The sequence below is a fragment of the Netta rufina genome, assembly GCF_964035555.1.
Source record: "Netta rufina genome assembly, chromosome: 11".
In the NCBI taxonomy this organism is placed as follows: Eukaryota; Metazoa; Chordata; class Aves; order Anseriformes; family Anatidae; genus Netta; species Netta rufina.
In genome coordinates, this window is record NC_140134.1 from 22,197,583 (window position 1) to 22,211,426 (window position 13,844).

The window sequence follows — 13,844 nt, forward strand, 5'->3', positions numbered from 1 at the left end:
GCCCGTCTCACTGTTTCTCATCTCTAAACACGATGCTTTGTCAAACATTTTTTTGTTGAGTGGAGCTAAGGATCCTTTATTCTGTCTTTTTTTTGATATGGAAAGTAAACAAGTTCCTGTGAAGGCATCCTTCTAGCGCGGCTGGATTTTAGTATGCAGCGAGGCTGGGCCTCGTTTCCTTCCCAGCCATTATCTGAACCCACACGAGCACTTAGCATTCAGGAAGTATGTGCGTGGTGCCCACTGTACATATGGAATTAGATTATTATAGATGGTGATGAAAGAAATATACTGCCTGTGATGCTATTAGCAGGGATTAGATCACTTATTCTACAGGATATGATACAGAAAGTGTATCCAGAAATGAAGGTTGCTTCCAGAAACGAAGGTTGCTTCCTGTTTGCTTTTCTGGTGCATGGCCTCTTTGCAGGGCATCGCTTTGTTACTTTATCACAGGATTCAGGGATGTGCAAAGGGCTTCTTGTCTCCTCACAGGACTTTCCACTACCCTTCCCAGTGCAGTTACAGGTGAGCTGTAGGCTGTGTAGGAGCAGAGCTGTGCTTGGCCCCTGCAGCCAGCCAGGCGTGGGGTGCCAGGGGGGGAGGCAGGGGACCAGGAGGGGCAGCGAGGGGCTGGCACCAGCAATCAGCCCCACTGGGTGCCTGCTGCGAGCTCTGAACGGCCCGGAGTCTCCTGATGTGCTTTCTGAAAATACCACCGCGCCGTGGCCTCTGGGTGTTTTCAGTGGGAGATGTCAGCCCGCATAACCATTCCCCAAATCACACTACCAAGGAAATGTTTTTTGCCCTCTTGGGTTAATCTGAAAAAGGTCATATGTGACGTTGGCATGTGACTGCTGGCTAGAAGGACTGAGACCATTTTTGGGGGCTTTCTTTATTTAAAAAAAAAAAAAAAAAAAAAAAAGGCAACAACCGACCCAGGCTCCATCCCCTTGCAGCTGGAGATGCCCCGTTGGCACTGCAAGCACGCCTTGGTGAGCCTTCCTCTGGGCTCAGCCCTCCACAGCCTCATGCTTTTTGTGTTTTCTCCAGCAAAATGGCAAAATGGCCCCAGCTCTGGGCACGGTGAGTGGTGAGCAGTGTGTGGAGGAGCTGCAGCAGCCCTGGGTCTCCGTCCCCCTTCCCCTGTTGTGCTTTATTCCCAGCGAGGTCTGAAGGTCCGGGTCACCTGTATGGGCTTTGAGGTGCAGAAGAAAGCAGGGGGGAATGGTGGGTAAATAGGAAAGTACAGCATTCATTTCAGCAAAAGCTTTGGTTGGGTCCCAGGTGAAACCAGAAATTTGCATTTAAATGAATATGTATTTGGAGACATTAAACCCACAGGCAAAAAAAAGGCCTTGTGGAGATGACAAACACATCACTTCTTGTGCTTGTTCCTGATATTATGCCAACCAGCCCTTGGAAGTAAAACCACACGTCAGCTGAAGTAGTTTTTCTTCCTTTTCATTTCTGAAAACCACAGCCATTTGTAAACACCTCACTCCTTGTGCGGAGCTGCGCTACCAAAACTTCGGGTGATAAACGTATTGGCAGGTGTGTGGGGTCTGCATGTGATGTGCAAGGGAACGATCCTGGGACTGTTCTGGGGTTCCAGGTCAGCTTCTCCTGGCTCCTAAAATCCTGATAAAGAGAGAAAAATGAGTGGGGAGCAAGTGAGCTCTGTCCGGGCAGCCTGGGAGGGAAGCAAACGGGCTGCAGCCGAGCCGAGCGCTCCTGCTGGCAGGGGAGAGCGGCTGCCCTGTGGGCATCTGGTGCTTCCAAGAAACATTTCTAGGAAACAAAGGCAAAGACCGAGATTCCCTAAATTAAACAACCACCTGAGAGCCAGCTGGAGTCAAGTGGCTCATTTTGGACCTGAGCTGTTAGGTGTTAATTGCAGTTACGGGTGTGCCAAGGAAGCTCGGGGCAGAGCGTGGACGGGTGCCCGGGGCTGGAGGACTGGGTTTTGGGGAGGCACTGGTGTGGCTCCAGGTCTGGGTGCGCAGCCCAGGCTGGGAATGGGAGCACCCCTGGAGCTGCCCGGGGGCACCGTGCCAGCACCTCAGCCCCACTCCCAGGGCTGGCGGGCAGCAGTCCCTGCCAGGTTTCCTCCCAGCAGCGAGAGCCGAGCCTTCCCTCCGAGCTTTTCCTCCCTGTCAGAGCTCGGCGGGTGTCAGGCAGCGCTCTGTGCACTGGGAAGATGAGAGCTGACCTTTAATCTGCCTTCGCAACGAGTTACTCCTTGCAAGAGCTGCACAGTTATTTCTCCCTGGGATGGAAACGCCGCGGGTTCGCTTTGCTGAGGCAGCGCAGCAGAGGGGCTTTGGGCAGGGGAGGTGTGGGCAGCGCTCCCGTGCAAAGCAGCGCGTGCCTCCGGAGGGATGGGCATCAAAAACCAGCAGTGACAGTGCTCTGCTGCCACTATGGGCTCTTATCTGGACATGTTCTTATCCCTGACTTTAGATGAATAAAACAACTCTCATCTGCTGTGCTCAGGTGCTGACCCCCAGCTGCTCCACAGGCTTCCTGAGCGCTCAGTGTGGAGCTGGGCTGTGAGCAGGCATGCGGCTGCCTCCCCACGCTGCCCCACTGCAGCTCCCCACCTGGCAGTGGTGGTGATTTGGTGCTGCTGCCCCGCTCCTTGGAGAGCTTTGGTTCTCCACAAACAGCAGAACAGCCCTGCCACATCCCCGGTGCCACCATGGGGACATCCCACTGTGTGCCGTGCAGCCACCAGCCTCCCCGTGCGTCCCTGCAGGGCCGGGGGCTACACCTCTGTGCCCGTGCTGGGGGGCAGATCCCCTGCCAAATCTCTCCTCTTCACCTTTTTTATATGAAGATGCCAGCCAGCAATGCCCGTTCTGGCTTCCTGGAGCAGCCCTGGTGTGTCAGGGGGCCGGGAACTCCCCGGTGTGCATGGAGCAGAGGGATGCTGGCACTGCCTGCCCCAGCCCCCTCTGTGCTAGGAGGGTTCACAAAGCTTTTTACTCCAATTTAAGCTGCTCCAGAAAAGACACAAAGAAAGCACCCCGCATAGAGGGACTGCTCTAACCGAGGGGGGTGATGGAAAGGAACTGCGGGGCTCCTTGCGTCGTGCCCAGCACGTTACCTGAAGTTTGTTCCATGGTGTTACAGGGAAAATCACCTTGTCGTCACGCGTTGCTGGTGTCTAGATTTCGCTTCCTCCTGAAGGCAGTGTCAGATTTATGGAAAGTTTTCACTGTCTGTCCCTATATTAGCGTAGATCATTTATGTCTTAAAATTGCTCTCTTCTATTTCCCTATGAAATCACCTTTTGGGGAGGATTAACAATCTTGCACTCGAGTGATATCCGTGGTTATAAAAAAAGTAATCTTTCTTAATATTCAGTGAGAAATGCGATGTCTCTGAGGACAAAGATCTTCCTATTGCTCAGTAAATCAGAGTTCATTATCATGTTAATCTGACTGATTACAGTCTCCCAAAAGGATTCCACATATGGTCATTTCTGTAGCACACAAATAAGATCTGTTTTGCCTTAATCACAAGGCTTGCATTTGTCAGTTCCTTCTGTGACAATCTTTATTCTTGAGCTGCAATTCAGGGAGATTTAAATATTAATTGCTCCTGAGCCTGCTTTTAGTTTTGATTCAGGGTTTTGAATTTCTTACGTCTATGAAAACAGGATTTGCCCTTTATTGTTGTTTTATTGTTGTTGTTGTTTTGTTTGTGTTCTTCAGTCTTTAGATGCATTAGCTGTACTACTTTCTCCTCTGTCCAGGAGACTGCACAGATGAATTTATTTTCAGGGAAATAATTCTGGAAGAAGTCGTAAACCTCAGCCTTAGTTTTACGTTGGGGTGCCAGCTTTCGGCAGGTGCCCTGGGATGGACGAGGGTGAGGCAGAAGAGCAGCTGGGCTTCGCTGGGCCTTTCTGTAACTGCTGCTCTGTGTTTGCTAGCGCCTCGCTTCACTTTCATGAAAAGTAAATTTTTTATGAACCATTTATACTTTTTTTTTTTTCTCCTGTGAGCTTTTTGCTGCATTCAGTTTCTTGAAGAAAAGCGAGCTGCTCAGCAGGACTGCTGCCAAGAAAGCCGAAGGTGCCTGCTCTCCTGCTCGTGAGCAGCACACGCAGCTTATATCTTTGGTTGTTTTTTATTTTTCATCAGCTGTGTGTGCAGTGACCACAGAGTGCAAAGCTCAGCTCTGGGGTCCCACGAGGGTGCGCGGCTCAGGGCCACAAACCTGTTGGCAGTTTGCTGGAGCTGCCCTACAGCCAGCGTGACTCCCAGGGACAGACTTCAGGTGCTTCTCATGTGAATTTGGAGACGCAGCGATCCAATTTTTCATTTACAGCACAAAACTGGGCACCTCTGCTGTCCCCTTGGTCATGCAGCTGTTGCCAGTGCAGCTGCAGCTGAAGCACCTCCAGCCCCCACGTGCTACTCACAGCACGACTCGCGTGGAAGCCTGTTCCTCCTGTGTGCAGCAGGCAGGGCTGACGTTCTGACAAAGCCACACTCATCGTCAGATGATCGCTCTGAACATGTTTATCAGCCTCCAAAGAACGCATACCAGAATTAGTCGCACCAAGAATATTTTGCATGCTTTATGGAAAACGGGTGCCAATTTAAACAAGAGCACACATGGAGCCACTCCAGGCTTGCATGAATGAAAAAAAAAGTGAGTTTGAGTTACAGGAAAAACCAATTTGCTTTTATGGAGGGAGGTTTTCAGTGCCTCTAAATTATAGACTTATAAATTCCCAATTTAATTCATAAACGTTACACAGCAGCAATAAATAGCTAAATGTAAGGCGACATGCCATCAGTCACTGGGCCTTGCTGCGTGCCTCGCTCGGGGCTGTGCTCGGGCTGCCAAGTGCTCTGTGCAGCCTGGGGGGAGGCTCTGCGGCAGCGCCGTGCTGGTGCCAGCGGGATGTCACCACGGCCGGCATCTGGGGTGTGCTGGTGTGGTGGCTGGTGACAGGGGCATTGGGGAGAGGTTCCTGGGAATGGAAGAAATGGCTAACGCAGAGCGATCCTGGGGCTCCAGGTGGCCCCGTGGGTGTGTGGGGGGAAATGGAAGAAGCTGTTTCTTGCTTCATGTGCGCCAGGGGCATGGACTCTTCATGAAATAAAACGTCAGTGCCTCCTCGGGCTTCGCAGAGCTGAATCTGTTTTTCTTGTCCCCAGCCACCCGTGGCCAGGTTCCCATTGCCACGCTGCACACTGGCGCTATGCAGCATTCATAGACGAGGCCAGGTCCTGGGCCCCCCCCCCACCCCGTGAGCTGGTGGACTGGCAGAAAGCCAAAGCAGCTTTGGAGTATGCCACCAGCTGAGCATCTCTATGTGATGGCCTGGGCTCCTCTGCTGCATTTCTGTAATATTTTGGTGCAAAAAAATCCCCATCTGCTGCCAGCTCCACAGGCGCGGGGCATCGCCCGCTGCACATCGCAGCCTGGGACACGGGGAGAGCCCCAACGAGTGCTTGGGGTGAGCCAGCTGGAGGCTTCATCCGGATGGAGCTTGTCCAGATCGTGCTAAAAATAAGTAAAAGTAACAATGGAGTTTGCATTTAAAAATTAAATACAGCTTCGGGACTCGGATTTGTCATGGGGGACGCAGATCTCCATTACGCAGCATTAACTTCCCACTGCTCCTGCACGCATTGCCAAGTCGGGCCTTCAGCAGAGAGAAAATTTCTGTGCTCCCAGTTTCATTGTCAGAAAGGAGACTGCTCCGTGCCTGCAGCACAGCTCATGCCTCTCCTTCTCAACAGCTTCATAAACTTCTGGAGCAAACTCCTGTGATAAGTCCTGAAGACAGAAATTACTGTGTCAGCTAGGAAGAAGGATTACAGATAACAGGGAATTAGCAGCAAAATGCACATGCTATAAATACACCAGGATTACACTCCGGTGTTAAATCAAGCCCCTTCCCCTTGCTGGCTGTCTCCCCGTGGGGGTGCCGATGGCTGCTGGGGGCTGAGGTCAGGCTGTGGGGCACCGGCTGCGTGTCCCCGTCAGCATCCCGGGGTCAGTGCCCCCCTCCCTGCAGTCCTGCAGAGCCACCTGCCCCTCCTTGCCTTTCCTTGCCTTCCAGCCCCATTTTCCCTGCTCTCTGGGGCTGCCCCTGGAAGCCGTCCAGATGTCCCCTCGTGCACAGCAGCCCTCCCTCCCCGCTGGGCAGTGTGGGCAGATGCAGCGACGCTGCGGTGCCAGGAGCTGGGGCACGGCTCCGCTGCTCTCTGGCTGTTTGGGAGAGCCCAGAGCAGAGCGTGGGTGCAGAGGGCCATGAGCAGAGACCTTGCTCGCAGCGCCAGGCATGGCACAATCCCAGCACGGGCTGCCTGCTGCCCTCCCTGCTAAGGGGTTTTCCGAGGCAGCAGCTGGCGCTGGGCAGCGGGGCCACCAGGCTGCGTGCACTGCCTGTCCCTGCGTGTGTCAGCACCTCCCCATTGCCTGTGGCACCTTGCTGGGGTGGGTGGGACCCAGCCCCTGGGTGCCTGCACTGGTGGGAGCTTGGGGCATCCCCCAGGGGGAGGTATTGGTGCTGAGGGACATCTGCTGCAGCGATGTTTGCAGCCAGCGCGGGGTGGAAGTGCCCTTGCCTGGCCTTGTGAAGCGGTTTGCAGCCCGTGATGTGCAGCCAGCCAATTGTCAGATGCTTAGATAGATTTCAGGGGATGAGCAGGGCAGGGTTTGCGATCCGAGCTGTCGTTCTTGCTGCGCTCAGTGCACACCTGGAAGATGTGCTGCGCCAGCAGCCTCTGAGGATGCTCGGATGGCACGAGGCGTGCTGCCGTGGGCAGAGCGGAGAGGCTGCAAGGAGACTGCCCCGCTGGGGCTGGCAGGCTGCAGCTCCCTGCTCCGGCCAGGGCTTGCTGAGCTTCCTCCTCCTGTCTGGATGTGAACAGTCTCGAGCACATTTTTGCCCATTTTCAAGCACATTTTTGCCCATTTTCTCCCCATGCCACAGATGAGGTGCCGGCTTACTTTGAGGGCTGAGAGAGCTGTCAGGAAGACTTTGCCCTGCCTGCAAACGGAACATTAACTTTGTCTGAGGGATAATAAATCCCAGGCTCCTACAATACAATGCAGAATTTTGAAAATGAGGCATTTAAACCACAATATTGCAATCAAATTGCTAGGAAAAATCTCCTTGTGTTGGCAGCAGGGCTGGTGGGTCTTTGATCTCTCCCAGCTCAGATGTTGCTGCCAAAGAGATTTAAGCTTCAACTTCACTTTGTAGAATAGACTTTTTTTGACAGTTTCCTTTAAAAAATAATCTCCTCCTAAGCTCATGGAGCAGGGAGGAATGGCCATCTCCACAATGAGATTTTCAGAAGCGAGTCGGGCAGAAAGGAGCTGTGTTCAGCTGCTGCTATTTCCTCCACAAATCCTGCACTTAATCCCTGGAGCGGGTGCCGAAATTCAACATTTCAGCTCGAGGAGGGTGAACGCTGCCGTGGGCTGGGCTGGCCCAGATGCTGGCCGGGTGGGAGCTGGGTTTGGGGCAGCCTTGGGGCCGCACATGGAGCAGGAGCCTGGCACGGCCACTTCCCTTGGCCCTGGTGGATGGAGCATGAAGGGCGATGTGAGCCTGGCACATCCCTGCCGGCAGCGGGGATCCAGCAGGGGCAGGGCACTCGGGCACCCCTGGGTCTGGTCCTGCAGCCCAAGGCACTGCCCATTGCTGTCACACCTTGTCATGGGTTGGCCTGGCGGTGGTCTGTAGAGAAAAGAAGAAAAATTAGTTGTGGTGTCTGAGCAAGGCTTTTGCAGAGTCTACCAGCTATGAGCCAAAGCAGCAACAGGCCGGTGGATAACAAATCACACACTGAAGACCTCTCCATTGCCTGCATGGCATCGTGCATCCCCGTTACAAAGCAGGCTGTGATGGGAGGGGAGCCCTTGTCTGCAGGGTCTGGCCCTGGGGACCAGCGAGCACAGGTCCCCGTGTCTGCTGGGCGCAGGGGGAGGCGTGCTCGTTAGCCGGGCTGTGCCGTGGTGGTGGTTAATTGAATCTCTGCCACAAAACGCATGGGTGAGCAGTTTCCCTGCCGCTGTGTAATACAGCTTTGTATAATTTATTAAATGATGAAGTGTAACACATTCAGGCTGCTCGGAGGAGTAATTCAACAAAATAAAACCACGACACGCAGAAATGTGTAGAGCAGGACAATGTGCACAGCCCCGGGCGGGCGAAGGAAAGGAAACGGGGGAGCTCTGGGCTCTGGTTCCAGTGTCTGTCCTTGGCTGGGCAGCAGGCGGGGAAGGTGCAGTGGAGCCAGGCTGCCTCCTCTGGCGATGTTTGTGTCCAGCTGGTGATGGGCTGGGGACATCAAGCCACCAGCAGTCCTCTGCCGTGTGCGTGCAGCACCGAGGTGGCAGCACTGCATCCTGCGCCCTGCTCCGCAGCGGCAAAGCTTGGGTCCCTTGGGCAGTGCTGGCTGGAAGCATGGGGTGGCTCCGGCTCTCCCTGGAGATGATGGAGTTGTGTTTGCCATGTCCGCAAGAATAAAGCTGGCTTTTCCACTGGAGTGGTGAGCACTGAGCCTGGGCTGGTCCGTGCTGGGACTCTGCAGGGCTCTGCCAAGGGCATCCCTCGCGGTGCGATGGTGCTCCCAGCTGCTCCTGCAGCACGCCGGTGCCGTGTGCTAGCGCCTCTGTGCTCAGTAACAACCATGGTGCTGAGCCAGGGGGTCTCACCAGAGGAAAGGAGACAGCAGCCAGCAGCCTCCCCATGGCTTAGTCCCTTCCTGCAGCCAGGGCACGGCTCTGGAGCTGCAGCTTCCAGGGTTTGGGGACGTGCTGCTGGGACCGCGGTGCTCTGTGGGCCAGGCGCGCTCCTGCCAGAAGCGAGGAACGCTGTTCATTTGCAGATGAGCTGCTATTATTAACTCTCATTTTATTTCAGCTGTGGATGACCCTAATTTTGGCTGAGGAGCTTAGAAAAACTAAGAATGCAAGGTTACTTTAATCGTCTTAAAGTTTAAAAATCATCTGGGATTCCTCTGTTTGGTACTGCGTGCGGTGCTTACCTCCCCGCGGGAGCCTTGTGTCTGTTTTGCAGTAAGTCACACAAAGCTGCTCTGCACTAGTGGGTGTCACACACCAGAGTTGTGCACTTTGCATCCTACAAACACATTACAGATGTTAATTCTCATCGTGACAAGGTGCTCGTGGGCTCCTCTCCATGTGCCGGAGCGGGCACCGAGACACGGGCTGCCAGCATCCTTGGTGCTGTGCAACAGGCCTGGGGCCGAGTTGGTCAGAACTGAATTTTTTTGACCTCTTTCAAGAAATAAACCTCGTTAGAGAGGTGTGAGCCACCACACCACTGGCTTGGTGGGCTTGCTGCTGGAAAACCCCAGGAGGGTCCTGCTATGGCAAGACCAGCTCCCCTGGCCCATCCGTTTTTGCTGGGGTGAGGTGTTTGGTTTGTATTTATTTACAGTGCAGCACCTGAAGCTCATTCCCCTTTTCAGTTGCTGTGGTTTTCCAAAAGGATTTTGTGTTTTCTGCTTTTGGATCCGTGTCTTTCTGTGCCAATGGTACTTGCCTGCCTGCTGCTGCTCGCTTCACCCCTGGATGTTCCTCAGAGCCCCTCTGCTGCTTCGCCGGGTGCTGCGCCACCACGCTGGGTGATGTGTGCCAGCAGGGTGCCGTACCTGACAGAGGAGCGGTGCTTGCTCAAACAGCAGTCCCCTAATCCTGCTTTCATCCCCTGGTGAATGATTGATGAGGAACACGGAGATGTGGAACCCGACCCCCCGTGCAGCCCGGGTGAGCTATTGATCGTGTTTGTTTTATGCAGAAAAGAGTAGCGCAGTTGTGTAAACGTTATCTCTGCATTTTTTTTAAGACTCAAATTGGCTTGAGGGTGGAGGCCGGGAGCAGTGGTGAGATCTGCATCCTCCCTGTGCTGCCAGCGAGCACCCATGAGCGCCTCGTGGGACAGACCCCGAGGCACCCACGTGGCACAGGGTTCTCCCTCGCACCTCTCCTCCACCCGTGGAGCAGCAGACCCATGTCCGTCTGTCTGTCCATCCTTCATTGGCCCTGCTGTCTCACACCTGGCTGAGCCTCCCCAAGCCCTGGGGAGTGGGGAGCGTGCTCAGCAGCCAAGGCAGGGAGGCTGCGAGGCAAGGAGTCCCCAGGCTCTGTCCCCAGCACTCGCCAGCTCCTCTCCCAGCCGGCTGCATGGCACGGGCAGGGTTTGCAGAAGCACGCAGACCCTGCGCACCCTGCTGGGCACCCTTGGGTGAGCCCGTGGACAGCCAGCCAGTGTGCTCAGCTCGACGGCCAAACTCCTCTTCCAGTAATCACTGGGTAAAATCCGAATTAAGACTTGGAGGGCCAAGCATTCTGCAGAAGGCATTCGGGCACGAGGCGTTGCTGCAGCTCGGCAGTGCGGTGTGACCGTCCGGCGGCAGCCCCACAGAAGGATTGGGGTTTGCAGATCTGAGCACCTGTGCTGTGATGCCGCCTTCTGCAACCAGCAGCACATCTTCGTCTCATCTCACACAAGACCAAAGCAAAATTAGGAACTATTCTGAATCTGAACAATGCTGCGTGGTACACTGCAAGTGATTGGCACTGCGCATTATCCTTCGCAGCTCGGTGCTGAAGCCAGCTACCCCCGCGGCTCCGTGAGCCCGCCCGCGCTGGGAGCGCTGAAATCTGGAGCGGTGACGCTGCCCTGCCATGCCTGGCTGCCCCTGGGACGCAATGTGGTGTTTGTCTGCAGTTCCTCAACTTTGTAACTGGAGTTTAAGAAAGGAAAGTGGGGCTCAGCAGGAGTGCCAGCGGGGGATATCGCTGCGTGGTGTCAGCGCGGCGCTCCCGGCGCGAGCAGGGATTACCGGTGGTGGCACTCAGCGATGCTCTTGCCGTCAGGCTGTGGTGCCCTGAAAGGCTGGCCTCAAAAACTTGCAGACGCTGGGACAGATATAAGCCGTACTTTATAAGAACATATAAAGATCAAAACGGAGAATATTTAAGCTGATATTACGCAACAGACAGCCCTTTCAAGTTATGATTTGTAAAGACAGCTCGGATAATTTCCTGAAAGACATCCTCATAATGACTAATTTAGAATATGTTTAATTTAAGTTAGAGAGATCAAAGAGAAAACGTTTTTCCCTGTAATGCCATTTGCGTTTTTACACTTAACCATGTTTCGGTGGACGGGGGGACGTCTGCTTTGCACTTCTTTGCGATTTCTTTGTGTTAAAATTGCAGAGGAAAACATTACGCAGACATTAGCACTAATGTGGGACACGGGTAGGGAAAGGGAGAAGAGCCTGTAGCAAATTCCTGTGAAAAATGGCTCTGGGAGGTGAGGGGCATGATGCTGCGCCAGGGACATCTCCTCTGCTGGGCCTGTCAAGCCAGAGTCACTCTTTGCAGTTTCCTCTGGCATTTTTGTGCCTGTAGCAGGGGTGAAGCTCAGTCAGCGTTCACACAACATGGGGCTCGGAGCAGGAGCTGTGGGGCTGCCTCTGCCTGTTGTTTGAGTAAAGAACAACGGCTTGCTCTAACTCGGGCTGAAGGGATCTGGTTGCTGGCAGGTTCCGTTGTTCCTCTGCATTTTGTGCCCTTGCATCCGAGCAGAGCGAACAGCCTGTACCGGGCGGCGGCTGACAGTGATGAATGATGCGCGCGGAGCCTCAATTAGCCTATTAATAAAGCAAAATCTAGGCCACGGTTTTCTGAGTTCGGCACCCACATCCACTGTTAGGAGTCCTCAGGCATGGCAGGGGCAAGGAGGTGGGCGATGGTGGGACGCAGACCTCAGTGTCCACGGGGTCGGGGGGGCACCGCCACGGCTGCTGCAGGGGTGGGCACGGAGAGATGGGGGCAGCCGGGTGCTGGGGCTGCTCAATGAGTACCGAGCACTTGTCTTAAGTGAGTCTGAACACTAATGAACCATTTCAACCTTTTATTAGATCGGAAATCCTGCCCTCAGGGCACTGCTGTATTTGTTTGTGAGCAGACCAGAACATAATTGCAGCAGTGAGATCAGGCTCTTTGAAGAAAATGGGAGTGTTTTACCCTGTGTCAATGGGTACAGCGCTGCCCCACCTATGTTTCCTTGACCCCGGTTATTTTCAAGGTGTGTGCAGCACAGTTAGACCCCTAAGGCATGTCATTTATGTTTCTATTTGCTCAAAGATCAAGCAAAGCCCAGCCCATGCCTCCCCCAAGCCATGGCCACTTTCTAAGCCTTCAGTGAAATGCCTGGTGACCAAGTCAGTCCCAGCCTGCCCTGTGGGATTGCACTGGAGATCACATCACCGTCTTCCAGGAGCGGTGGGGCTGGGCAGCACCGGTCCCCTCCCTCTGCTGCCCCACCTGGCACAGGGGCTGGTTCTCCCATTTCCCCCATTTCCCCCATTTCCCCCACTGCAGCTGGGGCTGGGGCCAGCGTTGCACACCCCACATCTCCAGCACAGCTGCCTTCTCCTTGCTGTGTCCATTTCTCCTGCTCACTTCTGTTTGCCACTGCGCCAAAACCCTCCATCAACCTGCTCCAGTGGCCGAGCACCAGTGCGCTGCAGCAGCCACCCATGCTGGGGGTGCTGAGGCTTTCAGCAGTGCCCCCACGGGCACCCCCAGGCATGGGGTCTTGCTGCTGGCCCTGTCCCATGGGCAGGGGGGCAGAGTCAGCACAGTGCCAGCGAGGTGCAGAGCTGGTGGTTGCTGTGCCAGGGACATCGAGAGCAGCACGTCACACTCCAGGAACGGGTTAACGCCAGACCTGTAGGAGTTCCCCGACTGCACGGCCTGTGTCTGCTGAGTGATCGTTTGATCAGATAACATACACGTTAAATGTATTTGTAGGAAAAGCGAAACCCGTGTTCTCCTGAGGAGCAGTGTCATCTGTCAGGAGCGGTGTTTGATCTGCGATGAGGCGCTGCCGAGCAGGCTGTGCGGGGCTGCAGTGCCGGATTGTATGGGGCTGCAGTGCCGGGCTGTACATTTGAGATGTCTCACATTTTGTATTCAATACTTTAATATTTCTCATTAACATTCGCTCCAGTGCTGTCTGTACATTGCACGGGCACACGGTACCTTCTCATTGCTGAAGGGAGCAGGCTGTCCGGGCTGGAAACATCACTGTGACACCAGGGGAGCTGGAAACATCACTGTGACCTCCCCTCCCTGCTGAGACACTACAGGTTTAATGCCTTGGTCTCCCCATCCAAGTTTAATGCCTTGGTCTCCCCACCCGGCTCCTTCCTCTGCTAATTCATCTCGCCCGAGCTCCTCAGCTCAGCCACCCCAGTCCTGCTGCTCTGTAAATGCCATTTCTTGTCTTGCAGAGAGATGCCAAGGGTCAGTACCTGTTTGACCTTCTGTGCCACCACCTGAACCTGCTGGAGAAGGATTACTTCGGCATTCGGTTTGTGGACCCTGACAAGCAAAGGGTGAGTGCAGCCGGGCGCTGCGCTGGGGTTTCCTGCAGCTCCGCTCCCCCAGCCCCAGCCTGGCCTCATGGGGCAGCTCCTGGCACGGGGCAGGAGCAGTGCCCAGGGGCCGTGTCCTGCTCGGGTCAGCCCTGGAGCAGCGAGCTGGGAGGGCTGAGTTCTGCTGCTCCTTCCGAGCGCCCTCCGCGCCGGATTAATCTTCCTCCTAAAAGGCGTGCAGAACGCGAGCGCTGCACAAACATGTGTTCAGTCGCTGCTTGCCATTAGAGCACTTGAGATTTGTGAATGAGGAGCATTGTGGAAGTGCTCACAGGCGGAGCTATTAATAACGGGCTTGTGTTGTGTCTCCTGCTGATCGATATAAGCCACCGTAACAAATAATTTCTGCTCCCCAAGGCACCTTCTGCTGTGTCTGTGCAAAGA

At 54.6% G+C, this 13,844-nt stretch overlaps 1 protein-coding gene across 2 annotated transcripts in view; it reads left to right on the forward strand.

The window, feature by feature from the left end:
- The window catches only part of FRMD5 (FERM domain containing 5), a gene marked incomplete at its 5' end in the record, with an annotated part of 77,713 nt that overhangs the window by 47,753 nt on the left and 16,116 nt on the right, over nt 1–13,844 (forward strand). Inside the window, one exon of one of the 2 annotated variants that reach the window (XM_084293736.1) lies at nt 13,317–13,421. The exons of the other annotated variant lie outside the window; for it this stretch is intronic. Within the exon in view, the coding sequence (XP_084149862.1) occupies nt 13,317–13,421 (105 nt within the window). The remainder of the gene's footprint in view (nt 1–13,316; nt 13,422–13,844) is intronic. 2 annotated transcript variants of the gene reach the window in all.